The sequence below is a fragment of the Lissotriton helveticus genome, chromosome 5_1 (genome assembly GCF_964261635.1).
Source record: "Lissotriton helveticus chromosome 5_1, aLisHel1.1, whole genome shotgun sequence".
In the NCBI taxonomy this organism is placed as follows: Eukaryota; Metazoa; Chordata; class Amphibia; order Caudata; family Salamandridae; genus Lissotriton; species Lissotriton helveticus.
In genome coordinates, this window is record NC_136065.1 from 1,185,511,411 (window position 1) to 1,185,531,666 (window position 20,256).

The 20,256-nt window shown below is 46.3% G+C and overlaps 1 protein-coding gene across 4 annotated transcripts in view; it reads left to right on the forward strand.

Moving 5' to 3' along the window:
* Positions 1 to 20,256, forward strand: part of CCDC172 (coiled-coil domain containing 172) — a 977,718-nt gene that overhangs the window by 429,059 nt on the left and 528,403 nt on the right. For all 4 annotated transcript variants that reach the window (XM_078641185.1, XM_078641187.1, XM_078641184.1 and 1 more), the window contains exon 3: positions 4,327 to 4,443. In XM_078641185.1, the coding sequence (XP_078497311.1) occupies positions 4,327 to 4,443 (117 nt within the window). The remainder of the gene's footprint in view (positions 1 to 4,326; positions 4,444 to 20,256) is intronic.

The window sequence follows — 20,256 nt, forward strand, 5'->3', positions numbered from 1 at the left end:
TCTGAGAACTATTGCACTGTGTGAGGGTGAGGGTGAGTGTGAGTGAGGGTGAGTGAGGGTGAGGGTGAGTGTGAGTGAGGGTGAGTGAGGGTGAGGGGGTGAGGGTGAGTGAGGGTGAGTGAGGGTGAGTGAGGGTGAGTGAGGGTGAGGGGTTGAGGGTGAGGTGTTGAGGGTGAGTGAGGGTGAGTGAGGTGTTGAGGGTGAGTGAGGGTGAGGGTGAGTGAGGGGTTTTGGGTGAGTGAGGGTGAGGGGGAGTAGTTGAGGCTGAGTGAGAGTGAGGGTGAGTGAGGGGTTGAGGGTGAGGGGTTGAGGGTGAGTGAGTGAGGGTGAGGGGTTGAGGGTGAGTGAGGGTGAGGGTGAGTGAGGGTGAGGGGTTGAGGGTGAGTGAGGATGAGTGAGAGTGAGGGTGAGTGAGGGGTTGAGGGTGAGGGGTTGAGGGTGAGTGAGGGGTTGAGGGTGAGTGAGGGTGAGTGAGGGTGAGGGTGAGGGGTTGAGGGGGAGGGGTTGAGGGTGAGTGAGGGTGAGTGAGTGAGAGTGAGGGGTTGAGGGTGAGTGAGGGAGGGTGAGGGGTTGAGGGTGGGTGAGGGTTTGAGGGTGAGGGGTTGAGGGTGAGTGAGTGAGGGTGAGGTGTTGAGGGTGAGGGGTTGGCGATTCTAAGGTGGCCCCTTACTGCAAAACTGGTTGCGGAAATCCTGGTGCATGAGCTGGACTGCTGCTGGGGCGCATTGGTGCTGTTACAAGGGTGTAAGTGCAGCAAAATCACCCGATTGAGCGCTGGGCGCTGCGCATCTAAAATGACGGCAGCGCACTGAGGGGGAGACTTCCACCGGCTGCGGCAACGGGAGATGTGCACTCTGTTTGTGAGCGGCTGGGAGGCGATTCGGCGTGCAGACTCACAGCGGAAAACTGCGGAGGCGGCAGTCCTGGGGGAGAAGTCTGGAGGGCGAGATCGCCTTAACCTTCCTGTGGTGCACTACGCTCCCAAGATGGCAGTTATGGGATGCGGGCGGAGGCCTGATGCCGACGAAGGTGAGAGGCAGACCGAGGCGGTGAGGCGAGGAGGTGCTGAATGCTGGAGTTTCTTTGTAGCTCGTGACCTGGTTCAAGCAGCTGTAGGGACCACCAGCAACCAGGTTTGATGTCCTTGCGTGGCAGGCCGCGTTGTTTGGGGGAGCACGTTTGGGTGAGGTGGCGAGCCTGCGAGTATATTGAAGTTACAGTAGGAGAACGGGTGCGTTTGCCTGTGCTGGATTTTATTCATGCAGTCAGGATTAGCACGGTCGGGCAACTCGTGTGGGATAAGAGAAGGGCGATCCAGCACCGGGCTAAGGGGGAGCGTGGCAATTACAGCACCGGGCTAACGAGGACAGATCCAGCACCGGGCTATGGCAGAGGAGATCCTCCGGACCGGGCGGGGTAAAGAAAAGGGGAGCCAGCAAGAGGATAAAGAAACGGAGACCTCGCAAAACCGAGTTAAAAAGGGGAGAACGATATATCAAGCACTGGAGGTAAAAAGGGGGAAACATCGCGAAGGTTAAAAGGGTAAGATGTAGTAAAAGCGGTGCAAGTTTGAGTAAGAATAGATCATCCAGGGCAGCTAAAGGAAACAAGACGGAGGGAAGAGAGGGGAGGGGGGAGGAGAAATGCGTCTCGGCCGGAGCAGGGGGCGGAGCAGGGAGAGCGGGCTTTGGAATGTAATTGACACGGCCGGCCGGTCGTGAAACTGAAAGCATGGCCGGCCGGCCGTGAAAGCCTTTGATGCGGCAGGGGAAATGCGAGACGGCGGGAAGGGGAGGGGGCGGAGCGGGTAAACAAAGACGGACGTGCTCGCGCTTTTAAGCTCAATGCGCATGCGCATTGAGCTTAAAAGTCACGGGCACTGCAAGGAATCGCCACGATTCCTTGCAGTGTGGATAAAGAGTGGATAAGTCCCAATACTCTCGCTTGCTCGATGCGCATGCGCATCGACAGGCGAGACCTAACCAGTGCGGGAAGTATGTTTATTACACGTACAGTGTTGCATATTCATGGTGTCTTGGAATAGTTGGTTAATGCTGCCCTTAGTTGTCTTTTAAACAGTTTTTCCTTCTGGGTTATAGTTTGTCTTTGTAATGTTCAGCATAACATCTAATGAAAAGTTATTGAAACAAAACCAAACTCGTATTTTCCTGGCACACTGGGCGGGGGAGGGTAACTAATAGGTCAAGTGGCAATGCAGTGGTAACCAGAGCATTTTTTCAAAGTAATTATTGTAACATTTTACCATGACAAAAATGGGAGCGCAAGGCGCACAAACACAGTGGGCTTTGAGTGTGATGGACGAAACGCATTCTCCAACCCTACTGAGGATGACAGGGCTAGAATTGTTAACGACCAGCATGCAATTTTATTTAAAAAAAAATAAAAGCTGAGAGAAAGTGCAGTGTCCCTGAAGCGGACGCCCCGTCCATCGCAAAAGTAATAAAATATAAACAAGCGAAAGCGTGGCCCGTTGTGTGTAACCTGACCCACGAGGAATGCTGCTGCCAGCCTGCGCACCGCTGCTCGCTCCAGTGAGCAAAACGCCATGGGAGTGAACATTAAAAAAGAGGTGGGACATGCGCCCGCCTTTATCCATTTGCGTGCTTTCAATATTGAAAGACACACGCAAAAGCCAATCCTATGTGTGGGAGGAGTCCGACCCACACGGAGTATACACAAGAAGCCTCGCAGTGCAGCGCATTCGCGCTGGCTCAGACTCGACTGAAAAAGAGTCAGTTTTCAGTGGAAAAATGTGGTGTCCATGTTGCATTTTTGGCCATTACCGGTCTCTGGCACTAGGCCTACCCACACAAGTGAGGTACCATTTTTATTGGGAGACTTTAGGGAACACAGAATAGTTGAGCAAGTGTTATTACAAATTGTCTTTCTTTGCATCTGCCTTGCCAATATAAGACAGTGTGTAAAAAAGAAGTCATTTTGAAAAATGCCCTTAAATTCACACGCTAGTTTGTGTACCCACAAATTCAGAATTGTGCAAATACCTACTGCTTCTAAACTCCACATCGTGTTCCCGTTTCAGAAATACATAGGCTTTGTTGATACCTATTTTTCACTCTTTATATTTTACCAAATGAATAGCTGTACACCTGATACACAATTACAAACCATTGCAAGGTGCTGCTCAGTGTTTGGCTCTGGGTACAGTGGATTCTTGGTGAACGGTTCTGCTGATTTAAAGGTACATTGCTTCCAAAAATCTGCCATAGTTAGAAGTTATAGGTGAAAATGTAGGCACAAATGGCTGTTTCTTTCAACTCAATTTGAATATTTGTTTTATTTTTGCTGTTAGTTTCTATAGGAAAACCTTGAAGGATCTCAACAAAAGACCCCTTGCTTGATTCAGAATTTTGTCTACTTTAAGAAATGTTTAGCTTTCTGGGATCTATTATTGGTATCACACCCATTTCAACCACTAACTGTAAGGAGCTTAAAAGCACAAAAAAATAGGAAAAATAGGCCAGTAAAATGCCAAAATTGTGTAGTAAAGTTTGGTTTTTGGGCAAATGTCTGCCTGTTCCTGAAATCTGGGAAGATGGTGATTGTAGCACTGCAAACCCTTTGTTGATACCATATGCAGGGGAAAAACCGGCACTTTTCTCTGCAGCACTTGTTCCCATTTTTCACCAAAAAGAAAAAATGTAGCTGTATTTTGGCTAATTTCTCGGTTCCCTCCAATGGAATCAGCAAACCCGGGGTACCTTTAGAATCCTCAGGATGTTTGTTAAAAAAAGACGCTAATTTGGCATGGACACCTTATGTAGCCCAACGTTATGAGGGCCTAAGAGCGAAGTACCCCAAATAGACAAAAATAGGCTTGGAACACGGGGTGGGGAAGGCCTAGCAGCACAGGGGTTAAAAACTGACAAACTATCTTCTGCACTTTTTGACTTGAAATGCTCCCCCCGCAAACTTCTATCTAAGAACTAGTGTTCTAGTAGTGTTTGCTTGCATTGTAGTACTTTTTATTGCTGTTTTTTAACGGCTAGCATCTTTTGAAACTATAATTAGCAAAAACTATTAATAAATGCTAACTCGATATTTGAATCTCTTTTTTCTCAAATGGTAACCTAGCCATTAGGCCACTGCTTGCTGGTCTCTGCTTTTTAATTCAGCGATATCGCCAAAAACAAACTGTATGCCAACGATATAAGTGGTTTTATTTTGTGATTAAACTGTTTTGAAATATTTTTTTGATTGCACTGCTGATCAGCCAATGAAAAGAAAACACGTTTATCAATTAAATGCGATCAGTCTTATAATTCAGATCACTTTTGTTGTTTAAAGGTTCAGGATCTGTCTGAAAAACTCTTCCATCAGCAGCTTCTGAAGAAACGTCAGGATGGTCTAACAGAGCAGAAAGACAAGCTTGTAGAGGAGAACAGGCAACTTCTCGCTCTGCTTGTAAGCTTTTGCTTTTTTACTATTATACTTGTGTAACTCCCATGCAACAAGTAGAATTATCAGTGCATATACCGTCTTTAAACACATTGATTTCTGGGGAAGAGGCTCATAGTAAACAGGGCACAGTGCGGAAATAGCCTTGATAGCAAACCATTTCGACGTGTGAAATGATTATTTTAGCGTCTATTGTTTATTTATATTGTCAAAACAACTGTGACAGTTCATGTGTAACAGAATAAAGAAAGGTAAGGGAAAGAGGTGGTCCAATAGGCACATTAAATTGTAAATGGTTATATATTTAAAAATATCTAACTAAAAGACCTCCCAGGGTAAGTATGAGCACACCTTTATCCATGAGGTATTTTAAGGATCAACAAATTGTAGCTATAACAAGCTAGAGGTTTACCAAGCACCTTCATTATGTCCAGATGAAATAGTCCATACTTCGCAAAATGTGCCCCATATGTTCAGGACTATTCAGTTTCTGACAACATTATCAAAGGATAGCTTGAGTGAAAAATGCTATAATTATTTTTAAATTCATTTTTATGTTGATGCAAATCACCATGATTAGAATGGAATTTGGTACCACATTTCATTCAGAAATACAATTAAAATAAAATAAAATCAGGCATGTCCAGACAGTTGATTTTTCTTTCAGACGACCCTTAAAATAGTAGCAAGATGATAAAAAGAAATTTTGCATTATCCATTGCCTGCACGCAGGACAAAATTATCTGCAGAATATTTGAATGTGCACAACAGGTTTGGCGATATATTAAGAATGAAAATATAATTGAATTCAGTTCCCGGCCTGGTGAAACATTTTGCCGCTAATTCACAAAGACACTTATAGATACGGGAAGTAGCTCTACGGGCACTCATTTAAGCTTTTGTGAATTGACCCCGAAATGCCCAACTGCCAAACAAAGATACTAAGAAAACACTGTTTTTTCTATTTGTACAAATTCTGTATGCTTATCCTTTTAATTTTCCCTTAATATAGTCCCATTTTAGATATATTTAAGGGACAGTAAATAGGCAAATATAGTAGTCACAAATATAAACCCAACTCCTTATTTCAGTATTGGTTATTGACATTGGGCGATCCTTTGAGCTTAGCAATTCCCTAGATAACTCTGCGAATTTATATAAAATTTGTATCCAAAAAAAGCATTTGAGGCATAAGACTTCAATATATGGATGAATAATCAATTCTTGACACGAAAATTACAGGATAATAACAAAGCAAGACGCCTGAATAGTGAAACAAAATGTCAGTCGAAACCTTGTATCAAATCGGGCAGGGAAAGAATCTTTCAGGAGTTTCTCTTTATGAATAGGAGATGGTTGTTGAAATTAAATGACCATAAGATAGTCTATGATCATTAATATGATAGTCTATTAAATGAGTTAGTGTGCCCCCTCCCATCCAAAAAAACCGAAGAATACCCCTTTTAAGCAAACAGATATCCTTAATAAATATTACGAAACATTCTTTGCCCCAAAGCACTGGCGGTTGGGGATCCCTGAAAGTAGTGTGGCTTAACATTTCTCCCAATTTGATTTTGAGTGAGCGGATCAACAAGAAAGCCTTATTTCTTATTTAGGGGATTCAGGGAGCAGATGAGAGCAGATATGCCCTTACAACCAAAGCTGCTGCCATTGGAACTGTGGACCAGGCTTGTGTCCCTGCAAAGGCGCATAAATGCTGTGACTCTGGACAAATCACTTATTCTCCCCATGCGACAAAAAATCTGATTGCATTTAATTAAATCAAGTGCACATGTAAAGTTTTCTTGTGCCCTGGGACCCCGTTTGTGCTACACAAAACTTGTAAGAAAACTGACTCACAGACATTTTTTTTAAAAAATTGGATCAAATAATGTATTTAAAAGCACTATTTTCGCAGATTTGCTTGTTAGCCATTGCTGTGCCAAGCCATTGAAGCCTAATGTTCTACACTGGTCGACCCCATTTTTTCCATAATGTGCAGTGGGTGTCCCCCGTTCTTCAATTATTACCTATGTTGTGCCAGAGCCAATGGTGCTACCTTGAGCCAAGAACAATGCCAAGATTTACCTCCAGTTTGCTAGCACCAGCATTTTGCCATGAGTGTCCCATTACCTCTAGTGGGACAGCAGCAGCATTTTCCCACTGGCACTGATTATGTCAGTAAATATTTACAATATGCCAGCTCTAGGATTTTGCCATGGGTACACCAATAACTTCCTCCAAAATCCTGGTGCCAGAATTTTGCCATTGGTGCCCATTATGCCAAGAATTATGTCCATTATATCAGAGCCAGCCTTTTTACTACAGGTGCTCCGCCGGACAGTAATTATCTCCAATATTATATACCATCACTAACATTTTGCCACAGATGTCCATATGCCAAGAATTACCTCTAATGTGGCACTGTCGGCGTTTTCCTCTGGGCAGCCCTCATGGAGGTATTACCTCTAATATGCCAGAGCCAGCAGTTTGTTAAGGGTGTCCCACACGTCAATAATTGCCTTTGGTGTGCCAGCATTTGAATTTTGCTAAGGGTATCCCAATACCAAAAATTACCTCCAATGTGTGGCTGCCAGAATTATGCCATGGGCATCATATATGATAAATATTACCTCCAGTATGCCAGGCTAGAGGCAGGCTCGCAAGAGCAACACTCTCCCTCATACAGAGTTACGTACATGCACCCACTCACACTCCTTTGCACTGACATTCCCTCACTTTCTCTATCTCTTGTACTTCCTCACACTCCCTCAAACTTATTCATTGACACTGACTCACTGTCTTTGGGCACTGCAGCTCTTATGCCGAAAGAAGCCAGGGCCACCTGTAATGGTGACGCTGCAGTGTGTTACTTATGGTGCAGCATTAAGGTGTGACATACCCCTGAAAAATCTCTCTCATTGCTGGCACATACTCTTCTGGGCACCTGTGCTAGCCATTCAGACAGATTAACTGTCTCAGAAAGCTAGTTGCTGTACACAAAACATTTTTTTATGTCTCAGATAGACAGTTCTTGCTCTGTCTCTTTGATACATGTTGAATATACTTTGTGGCTTCAGCCTGCCCAAAGGCTTCCCATTTGCTGGCTCCATCTTAGCTCTCAGATTCTTTCTCCCCATTTGCCCATGACTCTTCCTGTGTTTTAGACCTCCTCAGGAGCATGGACTAATTACTATATAAATCCACTGGTCTCGTTTTAGCATCTTATTTAGGAACTACTGTTTTCCTTGTCTAAGAGCAGTTCACATGAGCACTCATGTTTCAATCCTAGCTCCTCTGTAAATAGGCTTGTAAATCTTGTTCTTATCTCCTCACATTTGCTGTGCATTCAAAGATCGAGATCAAATATCGGAGACACTGTTGTCCGAGTGCGCGCGGGCACCTGTTTGTTTTTCTTTTTAAATGGCTCTCCGACACAACCCTCGTCTCACGTCACTGGGACATAAAAAAGTTCTATCACACCAGCATAGACGTGGAGGCCATTTCATAATTAGCATTTTTCGTAAAATGAGGATCAGTCCAGGGGGTGAACACAGTGAAATAAAGTATGATATAGCTGTGAATATAGCAAGTTTTTTTAGTTTTTAATTCTGACACGGAACAAAATCACGAAAAAACCTAAAATCCAGCTACTTTTTTCAAAAAGAAACGCTCACTATATACCAATAATATAACGTATTCATTTAAAGTACATGTCAATTATGTGTGGTTCTCAAGAGCATTTGTCTCTGTTTCTCCAGATCCTTTTCTGCTTTTGTAGTCTTTCCAAGATGACTTTCGCTTTGACGAACTTGAATAGTTGCTGATGATACTCGAATCACTCCTGCTGTCTCTTGCTCCTCCCCTATTTTCTATTTATTGTAAACCAGGGCTCGGCAGGGAAAAGACTAAAGCATCCGGTCAAAGAAGTCACGTTTCCCGCTCCTACAGCGGTATGTATGCTTTCTGCTGGCTGAGGAATGCTTATTGTCTGAGGTCACGACCGACCGGAGAGGAGACGGGAGAGATGTGTAGTTCAACAGCCGGCTTTCAATTTTTCTTTGGACGTGCAATATTGTCAGCAGAGGGCTTTCGGGAAAGGGTGAAAATGACCAGAAAATCCAAATGTTTCAATCTTTAAAGCAAGCAGAGTGACACAATAAGATTTTGGGTTGCGTCCTGTCTGTTGTTTCTTTTGAAAGTCTTGAGGAGTTCACTCCATACATCCATCTCCATTTGAAATACTCTTTATGTCTGTTCAAATAATTCTTGCAGAACTGCATAGTCTGAAAGGGTGTGAGGTCATGGTTGCCAGTTTCTACACCGCAAGGAAAGGATTCTTAAATGTTTTACTTCATTATTGTGCATGAAAGCCCTCTCAAATATGTGCGTTCAGAATACAGTGCAGTGTGCTCTTGCCCAAATATTTTATTTAAACAAAACCTTTTTCTTCATTAGCGTTCATAACTTTTTTCTTCATTATCGCACATGAAAGCACTATCAAATATGTGAGTTTAGAATACAGCTCAGGCTGAGTCTTAGGTCTTATTTATATGACATTCAGCCATGCTGAACAGCAACCATGCTGCTATTCTACATGACTTAAAGACACTGACAACGCCAATAGCTCCCAGATTGCCGAGACCAGTGCTTGTTTAAATTATACCTTGCTCTTAGATGGTAATAACAGATTGCCCTTATTCAGGTACTTGGCACCTTGCTTCCATAGGCACCCTGCTACTGCTTCTGCTGTACTAATGGTAGCTGGACCCTTGTTTATGAGTCCCCAAGTTTCTTGTTCTTCCTGTCAACCACCCCCTCTCTTCCGTAAATCTAACCCCTCTCCTCAACTCTGTCTTCTCTTTCATTTTCCCACATCCCTACCCACTTCCACTGACTTTCTTTTCCATTGTCCAACTCATTTGTATTTATGTCCTTCCTCCCTTCCTTTTATTCCTCTTCTCCCTACTCTCCTTTTTAGGGCGAGCCTGTAACAGCGCGCGCGCGCATGCGCTGTTCTGGCGAAGACTCATGTAAGGGCTTTAGAAAATCAACATAAGAATCGCACTCGCTCGTGCGTGTGCTATTCTTTTTGGACCAGCTATTGGCCTTTGCGTGCGTCTTTTTAAAAAAGACAGCACGTAATCGGCCAAAGGCGGACGCATTGCTCCGCCCATAGCCTATTGGTGTCAGTTACCCGCACGGCCGCCATGTGGTTTCAATTGTTCTTTTTTGGATCCATTTCACAGGGAAGCATCTAAATGAAAGAAGGAAAGAGAGGTTGTGAACCGTTTCTTCAAGTCACGGTTTTCAGTAAGTGAGGAGCAAGACAGAAAGGGGGAATAATAGGAAGGGGGGGCAGCTGCCAGCACAGAAAAGAAGAGGACATTGTCCGTGTCTTTGCTGGACAGTAAGGAAGAGACCGAGTCTTTTTCCTTCTCTGCCGGTCCCTGAACGTCCACGAAAGCAAGCCAAGCCTTACCTGAATGCCTTCACTATTTCTGCCATCCTGGGACACGGTTTTGAAAAGAAAAAGTAGGGGAACGGAATTGTTTTTATTCTTGCCAGGTTACAGCCTACAGTGGGGTGCACTCCTTACCTCTGGTGACTGTCTCCCTCGTGTATCGCACTATGAGGTCGGTTCTGTCCAAGTCTTTTTTTGCCTCTGCTGTACTCACTCCTATGCTGGACTCCTCTCCCTCAGAGTGAAGCCCTCCTCAGGTCTCCCTGCGGTCTGGGACTGCTCTAGTCCGTCCTGATCTATGCTTTCTCCTCAGCCCATCCTGAGCAGTGTTCACTCTTGCCTTGGCACGTGCTGCAGTCCAGGCAGTGGTCCCTCTATCTGCTGTTAATACTAATTCAACTGCCCAGGATGCAGCCCTACTGTTCGAGACTCTTCTCCCGTCTTTTTCTCGGGCAGTGCTCCATCCAGTCTCGGGATGTGCTCCTTCCTGCTCTCTTCTCGGCGCCCTCATGTCCACGCTTACTCCCTTCTGCCTCGTGCTGTGCTCTCTCCTGCCTCGTTTTCTTTTTTATTTATCTTCCCGCTGCAACCTACACTGCTGCAGCTAGAACATATCAGAATACATCTTTACTATTTATATCTGTCAATATTAAGTCACCTGAAGTTTCTCTAAGATCAAACCACGTGTGGGTGTTTAACATTCATGCGCGTTATACCAAAAATGAGGCTGCCGTGTCGAGCAGTCAAATAATTCAGAAATCATCCTTAGTACTCAGGTTCAAGCAGCTGGTACCCTGTTGTAGGAATGGTATGTAGCCTTCCTCTGAACTCAGAACTTTGGACTGAAAGAGGTTGAATTAGGTCTGTAGAACGGCTTAGGTAGCGAAGATGTCCTAAAACTGGCAACATGAGCTGATATTTGCCACTCATATTCTAATACCTAGGCACAGGTGAGTGTTCAGTGCTGAAAGAGGAGAGTGTAGAGATGGGACTGATCAGGTGCATTTATGTTTAAGGCTCTAAAGTATCACCATGGTTATGCTAAAACTAGGGATACACAGCAATTGGGAGGAGACATTTTGCACTTTGAGGAAGGGGGCAGATAATGATTTAGGAGTCTTTGGAAGCAAATAGATGGACTTGCCTGGCTCTTGATCCATGTCAGGAGGACTAGTGCAAGTTCCTTCTTCTCATTTGTAACTCTCAGCTTGACTTGAACTCTCTTCCCAGGATTAACAACAGCAAACCCCTGCCCATCCTCGATGTAAAATGAGAGGTGGGCTTGCAGCACACTTGGAGATAGTTCGCTGTGCCAGCCTGTGGAAGAATCCCCTTTTGCGAAGCATGTGCTCCCCACCCTCGTGAAGATGCTGCTTAGCCCCGGAAACCTGGATGAATGCTGGTACCCTGGAAAACTGTTTCCATGAAGAGTGAGTTTTCCATCAGACATTGGGCCAGATGTAGGTGGCCCAATACCGTTCGGTAACGGCCGAAATGTCACGGGGTCAGACGATTATTAGCCCAATTTAGGAACGCACATGCCACTAACCTGTTTCCTTCTAGCTTGAAGGGAGGCCTCCCAGTTCCCTCAAGCGCCAGCTCTCCCAATGTGAGAAACACAATTAGGGCAGTTCGCACTCCGAGGAAAAGGGAAGGGGACAAAATAAGAAAAGACACTGCTGATAGGGCATCCTTCTACGTCTGGTCTAAGGTCCGCAATCCTTCTTGGCATAGAGTAGCTATCGAGACAAAAAGGGAGATTGGGTTACTAGGGCAATAGGCTGACCTATACAGAGGCAAACAGAAGTAACTCGGGAAATACTTACAAGATGCCCCGCAGTGTTCGCACTGATATATGAACCACCTCCCAAGTAATCCTCTGCTGTTTCTATCACAGTAGCCAATGAGAGGAAGGTAAGGTGTCTGAGCGTTTTGTAAAGCGTCTTGGTTGTCAGGCGGAGGTGCACTTGCTTTAGGGAAACGGCAATGTTTGCTGGCCGAACGTAAATCCCTTCAGCAATAAAGGAGTCAAGGAAAGAAAAAAGTAACTTGCAACATGAAAAGAGAGCAGTTGAGATAGCGCGACCGCGCTATCCCACTGGATCCTACCTCGGAAGCGGGAAGGAAAGCGTCCGCGGAACCCCACAGCATCGTCCTCTGAAGCGGGAAAGAAAGCGTCCACGGAACTCCACAGCGTCGTCCAAGGAAGCGGGAAAGAAAGCGTCCGCGGAACCCCACAGCGTCGTCCTCGGAAGCGTGAAAGAAAGTGTCCGCGGAACACTGGTTTCTACGATGTTTACGAACTACAGGCTCAGTCAAAAGTTCGGGAAGGATTGACAAGCACCCTCCTCTTCCTGGGAGGTGCTTATGTACCTGCAGCCGGTTGCGAGTTCCAGACCGCTAGAGCCCAGGGTGTTCTGGGCGATGTAGTGCGGCGGTTTCTGTGATGCCCTGCCCTGCACGGATATTTGTTGCCTGAAATCGCTACAGAGCCCCCTCTCAAGGACTGCCGACTCGGCAGTCGACCAGGTTTACCCGGATGGGCCAGATGGAACTGCGCCAACAGGTCGGGACAATGGAGGTTCTGCACAGGCTCCCAGGTCCTGTCCTCGACCCCAAAGCCTTTCCAACTCACTAGTTACTGGACCCTGCCTCGGTGCAGCCTAGAATCTAACAGCTCCTGCACCTCGTATTCCTCCAAACCTTCTACCAGTACTGGGGGTGGACGATCGGGCAATCTGGTGTCTGAGGGACAGGGCTGGAGCAGGGACACATGAAAAACAGGGTGTACGTGCCACGAGCGGGGGATAGCTAGTCGGAGTGCTACAGGGTTGATGACCTCTTCCACACTGTAGGGGCCTATGTAGTTTGGCTTCAGTTTGTTAATGCCCCTAAGGTGTATGTGTTTAGTAGATAGCCACACCGTATCCCCCACTTGGTAGTCCGGTTCCTTACTGCGCTTCTTATCAGCGTAATGTTTTTGTGAAGCCTGCGCGGCCGTCAAGTGGTGTTTTGCATCATGCCTCACCGCCTGTAGATGAGCATGGTGTTCCTGCAAGCTTGGAAGGTTGGAGGTAACAAGCCATTCGAAGGGTAGGATGTTAGGATGATAACCCAAAAGGCAAAAGAACGGGGAACAGCCCAATGTTGAATGCTCGGAGTTGTTATATGTGAACTCAGCCAACCATAAGAGAGTAACCCAGCCTGCGTAGTTTTGCATGGAGAAACAGCGCAAGTATTGTTCAACGGTTTGGTTGAGGCGTTCTGTTTTGCCATCCGTTTGGGGATGATAGCTCGTAGAGAGCCTGGCGTCAATGTCTAGAGTCTTACACAAGGACTTCCAGAAATGGGAAGTGAATTGTGACCCCCTGTCCGTTATGAAGACACTCTGAATGCCGTGAGCCCTTACGAGATGTTGCAATACCACCAGTGCCAATTCCGCTGACGTCGGCAAACCCTCCAGCGGAATGAAGTGACCCATTTTAGTAAAGTGGTCCACCATCACTAAGACCACGGTTTTTCCCTGGCACAGTGGCATCTCCACTATAAAGTCCATGGAGACCGTATGCCACGGTTTGGGTGAAATGGGTATGGGACGGAGCAGCCCCGTCGGCCTGGTGTGTCGCGCCTTGCCCTGGGCACACACAGAGCAGTTCCTGACGTACTTCTTTGTGTCATCTCTCAAGGAAGGCCACCAGAAAGAACGTTCTACAGTGGCTATGGTTTTGTACACCCCCCAATGGCCTCCCAACACGGAGTCGTGTGCCCACTTCAGTATTTGCATCTGTAGACCAGGGTCAGGTACATACATGGCGTGACAATAGTACAAGAGTCCGTCGTTCTGCGACCCCCACTGGGGCTCTTCCTGGAGCCAGGCTTCGTCATCGACGTCCGTTAATGACACTTTGAGATCCTCAAGGAAGTCAGAGGACGTGAGCAAGGCTATAGTGTGTCTCGGAAAAGCCTTTTCGGTCAAGATGGAGGGCGGCTCGACGCTGTCAGCTGTCTGATGTTCTCGGGTGTCCAGATTCCGGGAGAGGGCGTCGGCTTTTCCGTTTTGGGGACCAGGGCGGTACTTGATGATGAAGTCATAGTCTGAGAAAAAGAGAGTCCATCGGAGCTGCCGCGGCGTTAGGGCCTTGGCTGTTTTCAGGAACAGCAAGTTCCGGTGGTCCGTGTAGATTTCGAAGGTGTGACGGGCTCCCAACAGGTGGTGTCTCCTTTCCTCGCATCCTTTCTTGATAGCCAGCAGCTCTTTGTCCGTGATGGAGTAATTGATCTCACAAGGGCTCAGTTTTTTAGAGTAGTAGGCTACCGGGTGGATTTGTCCTGTTGTAGGGTGCCGCTGTGATAGGACCCCTCCCAGCGCATATTGGGCCGCGTCGGTTTCCAATATGTACGGGAGCTGTGCATCAGGATGACGCAAGATCGGCGCTTGGGTGAATCTTTCCTTCAAGTAGTGGAACGATCGTTCAGCTTCTTCACTCCAGATGAAAGGAACGTTCTTCCGCAACAGACAGGACAACGGATGTATTATCCGGGAGAACTCTGATGAACCGTCTGTAATAATTCGCAAAGCCTAAGAAGCTCTTCACGGATTTGACGCATTGAGGGATCTTCCATCTTGTGATGGCCTCCACCTTGCCGTTCTCCATTTGAAAGCCATTGGCATTAATCACGTATCCCAAAAAAGTTACTTCTTGAGCATGGAAGAGGCATTTTTCCAATTTGGCGTACAAGGTGTGTTGCTGTAGTCGACCCAGTACTTCTCGGACGTGTTCCACGTGTTCCTGGAGAGTACGAGAGTAGACGAGGATGTCATCGATATAAACCATGCAAATGGTGTCTAGTAATCCTCTTAGCACTTCATCCATAAAATACTGGAAGGCTGCGGGGGCGTTGCAGAGCCCGAATGGCTTTGCCCTATACTCAAAAAGGCCGAACTTGGTCCGGAAGGAAGTCTTCCATTCGTCTCCATGTTTGACTCTGACTAAATGGTAGGCCCCTCTCAGGTCCAGCTTTGTAAAGTAGTGAGCCCCTTTTAATTGGTCCATTAGGACCGAAATCAAAGGAAGGGGATACCGATTCTTGACTGTGATGTTGTTCAGGGCCCTGTAATCGATACACATTCGTAACTCGGCACAATCCTTCTTCGGAATAAAGAAAAGGGGCGAGGAAGCAGGAGAAGTGGAATGGCGAATAAAACCAGAGGCCATATTTTCGTCTATATAGTTCTTCAAATATTGATTCTCCTTTTCGGTGAGGGCATAGACCCGACTGCAGGGAATGGCCACACCAGGAAGCAACTCAATACAGCAATCATAGACCCGGTGAGGGGGTAAGTGAGTGGCTTTCTGTTTATTGAAGAGGGACTGGAACTCTATGTATTCGTCTGGCAGGGTGGTAGCGCTGCAAGTACTTTCGGTTGCACATGCCGAGGCCAAATAGTGTGCACAGTTGCTTCTTCTTCTTCCGTTTTTGTGGGTGAGGAGAGAGGAAGACGGCAGTGTTCCTTACAATAGGCAGAATTCAAGGACACCGTGCGAGTAGTCCAACTCACAGCAGGGTCATGTAGGGTCAGCCAGGGCATACCCAGGATTAGGCGGAATTGAGGTGCCGCGATCAAGTTGAACTGGATATACTAGGAGTGTTCCGTTCCGTTTTGCATGCGAAGAGGCAGGGTATGCTTTACCACTGGTCCTGAAGTTAGAGCGGAATCATCAACTGCCTTCACGTTCTCTGGTTCTTCCTTGTTCTCCCAGGCGACCCCCAAGGTGGACGCATACTCTATATCCAGGTAGTTTCCTGTGGCTCCAGAATCCAGCAGGGCATCCACTTGGGTGGCTTTTTCCGAGGAAACCCACAACGATACAGTCATGTTGATGTGGGCCACAGCTGGCATTAACGTATTAGCTATTTGTGGGGAGATCGAAGTACGTCGTTCGCCCAACCCAGTGATCTCCTTCTGGTTCGGACTCTTCAGTTTCCAGACGCCTCCTTTGTTCCTAGAACGGTGGGTTTTTGTGGAGCCGGGTTTCTCTCCATCTGTTGTGCCCTTGATTTGCACTCCCTGATGAAGTGACCGCCCTTGCTGCAATATAAGCAGAGCTTCATTTTCCTCCTTCGGTCACGTTCTTCCATCGTTAGGGGGCCCCCTATTCCACCGATCTGCATTGGTTCGGCCCCTTCTGCGGTTTTAGGGGTTTCTTCAACAAGGGGTTTCGGTCTTGGGTACCAGCCTCGTATCTCTCCCCTGTTCCTATCCCCTCGCCTTTCCAATAAACGATGGTCTAATTGAACCGTTAAGTCGACCAGTTCCTCGCAGGTCGCTGGTAGCTGGACTACTTGGGAAAGAGCGTCCTTCAGTTCGCCTCTCAGGCCTTGGTAAAACAAGGAGGTCCTCTTTTCCTGAGGCCAATACGTTTCAACCACGAGTCGGTTGAAGGACGTTATGTAGGACAACAGGTCCTGTGAACCATGGCACAGAGTGAGGAGTTCCTTATCCAATGTCAACATGTGTGACTTGCGGTCGAAAATTTTCTCATTGCGGAACAGAAATTGGTGAACTGGTGAAGCACAGGATCGTTCCTCTCCATCAGGGGTATCGTCCAGCTTGCAGCATTCCCTCCGTGTACGACATCATAAAAGCGGTTTGTGCAGCTTCATCGTGGAATACAGCGGGTTTACAAAGAAAGTGGAGTCTACACTGATTCAGGAATGTTTCAAATTTCTTGGGATCCCCATAGAACCGCTCCGGAGGGGCCAAAGGTATACCCGTGTTTTGTATTACATGAACTGTCGGCGTATGGTCGGTGGAGGACGGGGGAATGGTAGTACCTGCAAAGAACCCACCCCCTGATGCAGTCGGGGATAAGGTGGGTGCTGTGTGTCCTGGTGGAGGAAGCGTAGCCTCCCTTATATAAGACCCTGCTCCAGGGCCTTTTCGCGCTATGCCTGCGACTTCTCTATGTATAGTGTTCATGTCCTTTTTCAGCTCTTGGTTTTCTAACCTAGATGCATGCACTTCCTGCTGTAGTGCGTTGAAGCTCTTTAGCAGTGAGGCTAATACCGCACCGGTGTCCATGGTCCAGGCTAGGCGTCTAACTTGGGCTTGTCAATCTGTCACAGGGTCAGACGATTAGTAGCCCAATTTAGGAACGCACATGCCACTAACCTGTTTCCTTCTAGCCAGCAGGGACCACAGCTTGAAGAGAGGCCTCCCAATTCCCTCAAGCGCCAGCTCCCCCAATGTGAGAAACAAAATTAGGGCAGGTCGCACTCCGGGGAAAAGGGAAGGGGACAAAATAAGAAAAGACACTGCTGATATGGCACCCTTCTAGGTCTGGTCTAAGGTCCGCAATCCTTCTTGGCGTAGAGTAGCTATCGAGACAAAAAGGGAGATTGGGTTACTAGGACAATAGGCTGACCTATACAGAGGCAAACAGAAGTAACTCGGGAAATACTTACAAGATGCCCTGCAGTGTTCGGACTGATATATGAACCACCTCCCAATCAATCCTCTGCTGTTTCTATCACAGTAGCCAATGAGAGGAAGGTAAGGTGTCTGAGCGTTTTGTAAAGCGTCTTGGTTGTCAGGCGAAGGTGCACTTGCTTTAGGGAAACGGCAATGTCTGCTGGCCGAACGTAAATCCCTTCAGCAATAAAGGAGTCAAGGAAAGAAAAAAGTATTTTGCAACATGAAAAGAGAGCAGTTGAGATAGCGCGGCCGCGCTATCCCACTGGATCCTACCTCGGAAGCGGGAAGGAAAGCGTCCACGGAACCCCACAGCGTCATCCTCGGAAGCGGGAAAGAATGCGTCTGCGGAACTCCACAGCGCTGTCCTCGGAAGCGGGAAAGAAAGCGTCCGCAGAACCCCACAGCGTCGTCCTCGGAAGCGGGAAAGAAAGCATCAGCGGAACCCTGTAGTGTTTTAAAAACCCTACGATGTTTACGAACTACAGGCTCAGTCAAAAGTTCGGGAAGGATTGACAAGCACCTCCTCTTCCTGGGAGGTGCTTATGTACCCGCAGGCGGTTGCGAGTTCCAGACCGCTAGAGCCCAGGGTGTTCTGGGCGATGTAGTGCGGAGGTTTCTGTGATGCCCTGCCCTGCACGGATATTTGTTGCCTGAAATCCCTACATGAAATTACCGAATTCCGGACGTTACCGACCGGTATTGGGCATTTGGGATGTAGGTGGCCTAAATTGGAAATTCGGTACTTTACCGATTCGGTAATTGCCATTCATTCCTATGGGCCTCAAGGCACATAGGAATGAATGGCAATTACCAAATCGGTAAATACCGATTCGGTAAATACCGAATCTTACCGATTCGGTAATTTTTACCGAAATTTTATCTACATCCCATTTACCTATTTTTAAATACCGAATCGGGTAAAATTCGGTATTTAAGAATAGGTAAATTGGGATTACCTACATCTCGCCCTAAGAGAGCTTAGGACTACAGTAAGGAATCTGGTGGACTACATGCTCTTGTTTCCAGCGTGGAACATCCGTTAGATGCTGCAAGGATCTGTGGGCACTGCAGACACCCACCCATTTCAGCAGGCAACAAGAATCAGCAGAACCAAAAAGCCTGCAGTTTGCTTACTAGGACGAAGACATTGCCTGTATTTCCGTTTCTCAGAAGGAAGAGGACACCAGCCAAGAGGGCAACTGACTCTGTGCTAGACTTTATTTATTATGTGAGATCAAGCAGCTCGCTAGTGGCTTGTTGCAGGACCTGTCTCCAGTAGCCACTCTGGATAATAATCGGTGAAAGAGTTCCTGGAAGCGAGCATTTTCCTTTAAAACGCATAACTCCTGATCAGATTTTTATAATTTTTATAATATTGAAATTAACCTTTTACTTGTTAGTTTTTATCTCGTGAAGTTTCTTGCTGTAGGAACGGCAGGGAAGCAGAGGTAAATGTTAACTCTTTTATTTCAAGAATGCAAGGAGGAAGGCCTGTACGTTCTTTCAGTACGAAATCCCATTGCAACTCCCATCTTGAGAAATCTCCCCAACATTCTATTAGTCCAAACAAAACAAGCATTTGCAATGCAATAGGTCTCGCAATTGTGAGATTTTGAGCTATTGGCATTGTATTTGACAATGCCTTTTATTTATGTGTTTAAAAAACCTTCAATAATAAAAGGCATTGTCATTTACAATACCAATAGGTCAAATTTTTTTAAATGTGAGACCTATTGCATTGCAAATGCTTGTTTCTTTATCTTCCCATTTTCCTCTCTTGGACCCCATTCATTCTCTCCTCTCTCTTCTATCTACATCTTTCCCTTAATATCCATTTAATCTGTCTCTCCTTTTAATCTTCTTCCTCCTTTTGTCTTTCAGATTTTTATTTTGGCTTCACTTTTCTCTATTACTCTAATCCCCTTCCTTTCCCTCGGATTTCCTTATTTCTGCAATATTTTTCCTTTTCCTTTCCTTTTCACCACTTTCTCTCTCTTCCTTATCTCCTTTGACGTTTCTCTCACTTTTTCCTCTGTTTACTACATTTCAGCCTCTTCTTCCTCCCTTTTCGCTAGTTTTTATTTTTTCCTTTATTCTATCCTCTATTGTTACTCCATCTCTTACCTCCGTAGCTCACCGTCTTTCCTTTCTTGCTGTGCCCACTCCATTTCTGCCTCTCTTTTCTTTATCCATTCTCACTCCTCCATATCTGCTTCCCCTCTTTCTTTCATTTATTTCTGTCCTTTCTATGTTGTCTTCTTTACCCTCCCAGGCCCTTTCTCGAATGTGTATTTTAATGTTATTTTTCTTTTCCTTCCTATCACTTTTTCCTGTATCCAAGCAGAGGGCCCTTCTGCGGTCCCTTTTCTCACCATACCTAGTCTTCCATTGTCTGTTTTCACTCTGTTCCTATCAATTTTTTCTCGCCCTACTCTCTTTTCTTTTTTTATCTTTGCCTTATCTACTGCTGCCCTCCATTTCTCTCTTCACATTCAAATATTCCTTCTACCTTGCTCTTTGTTCTCCCTCCCACCTCCAATATAATTATTTCTACTTTTCCTGGCCCTACTGTCTTCTCTCTTTCTTTCATTCATTGCTGTCCCTTTGTGGTCTTTCTATTTTTTGGTCCTTATTTTTTCTTCTTTTTCTTCTCAAGTTGTATCTCTGCCTATCTTTTAAATCTGTGCTCTACTGTTAAAGTCCCTCCTTTGTATCTCCCAATCTAGTTTCTCACCCCCCTATCTCCACCTCTCTCTCTCTCTCTCTCTCTCTCTCTCTCACACTCTCTCTCACACTCTCTCTCACACTCTCTCTCTCTTTCTCTTTTTCAGGACTCCTCTTCTTCCTCACTTCTCTATTACTTGCCTAGCTGGCCTAT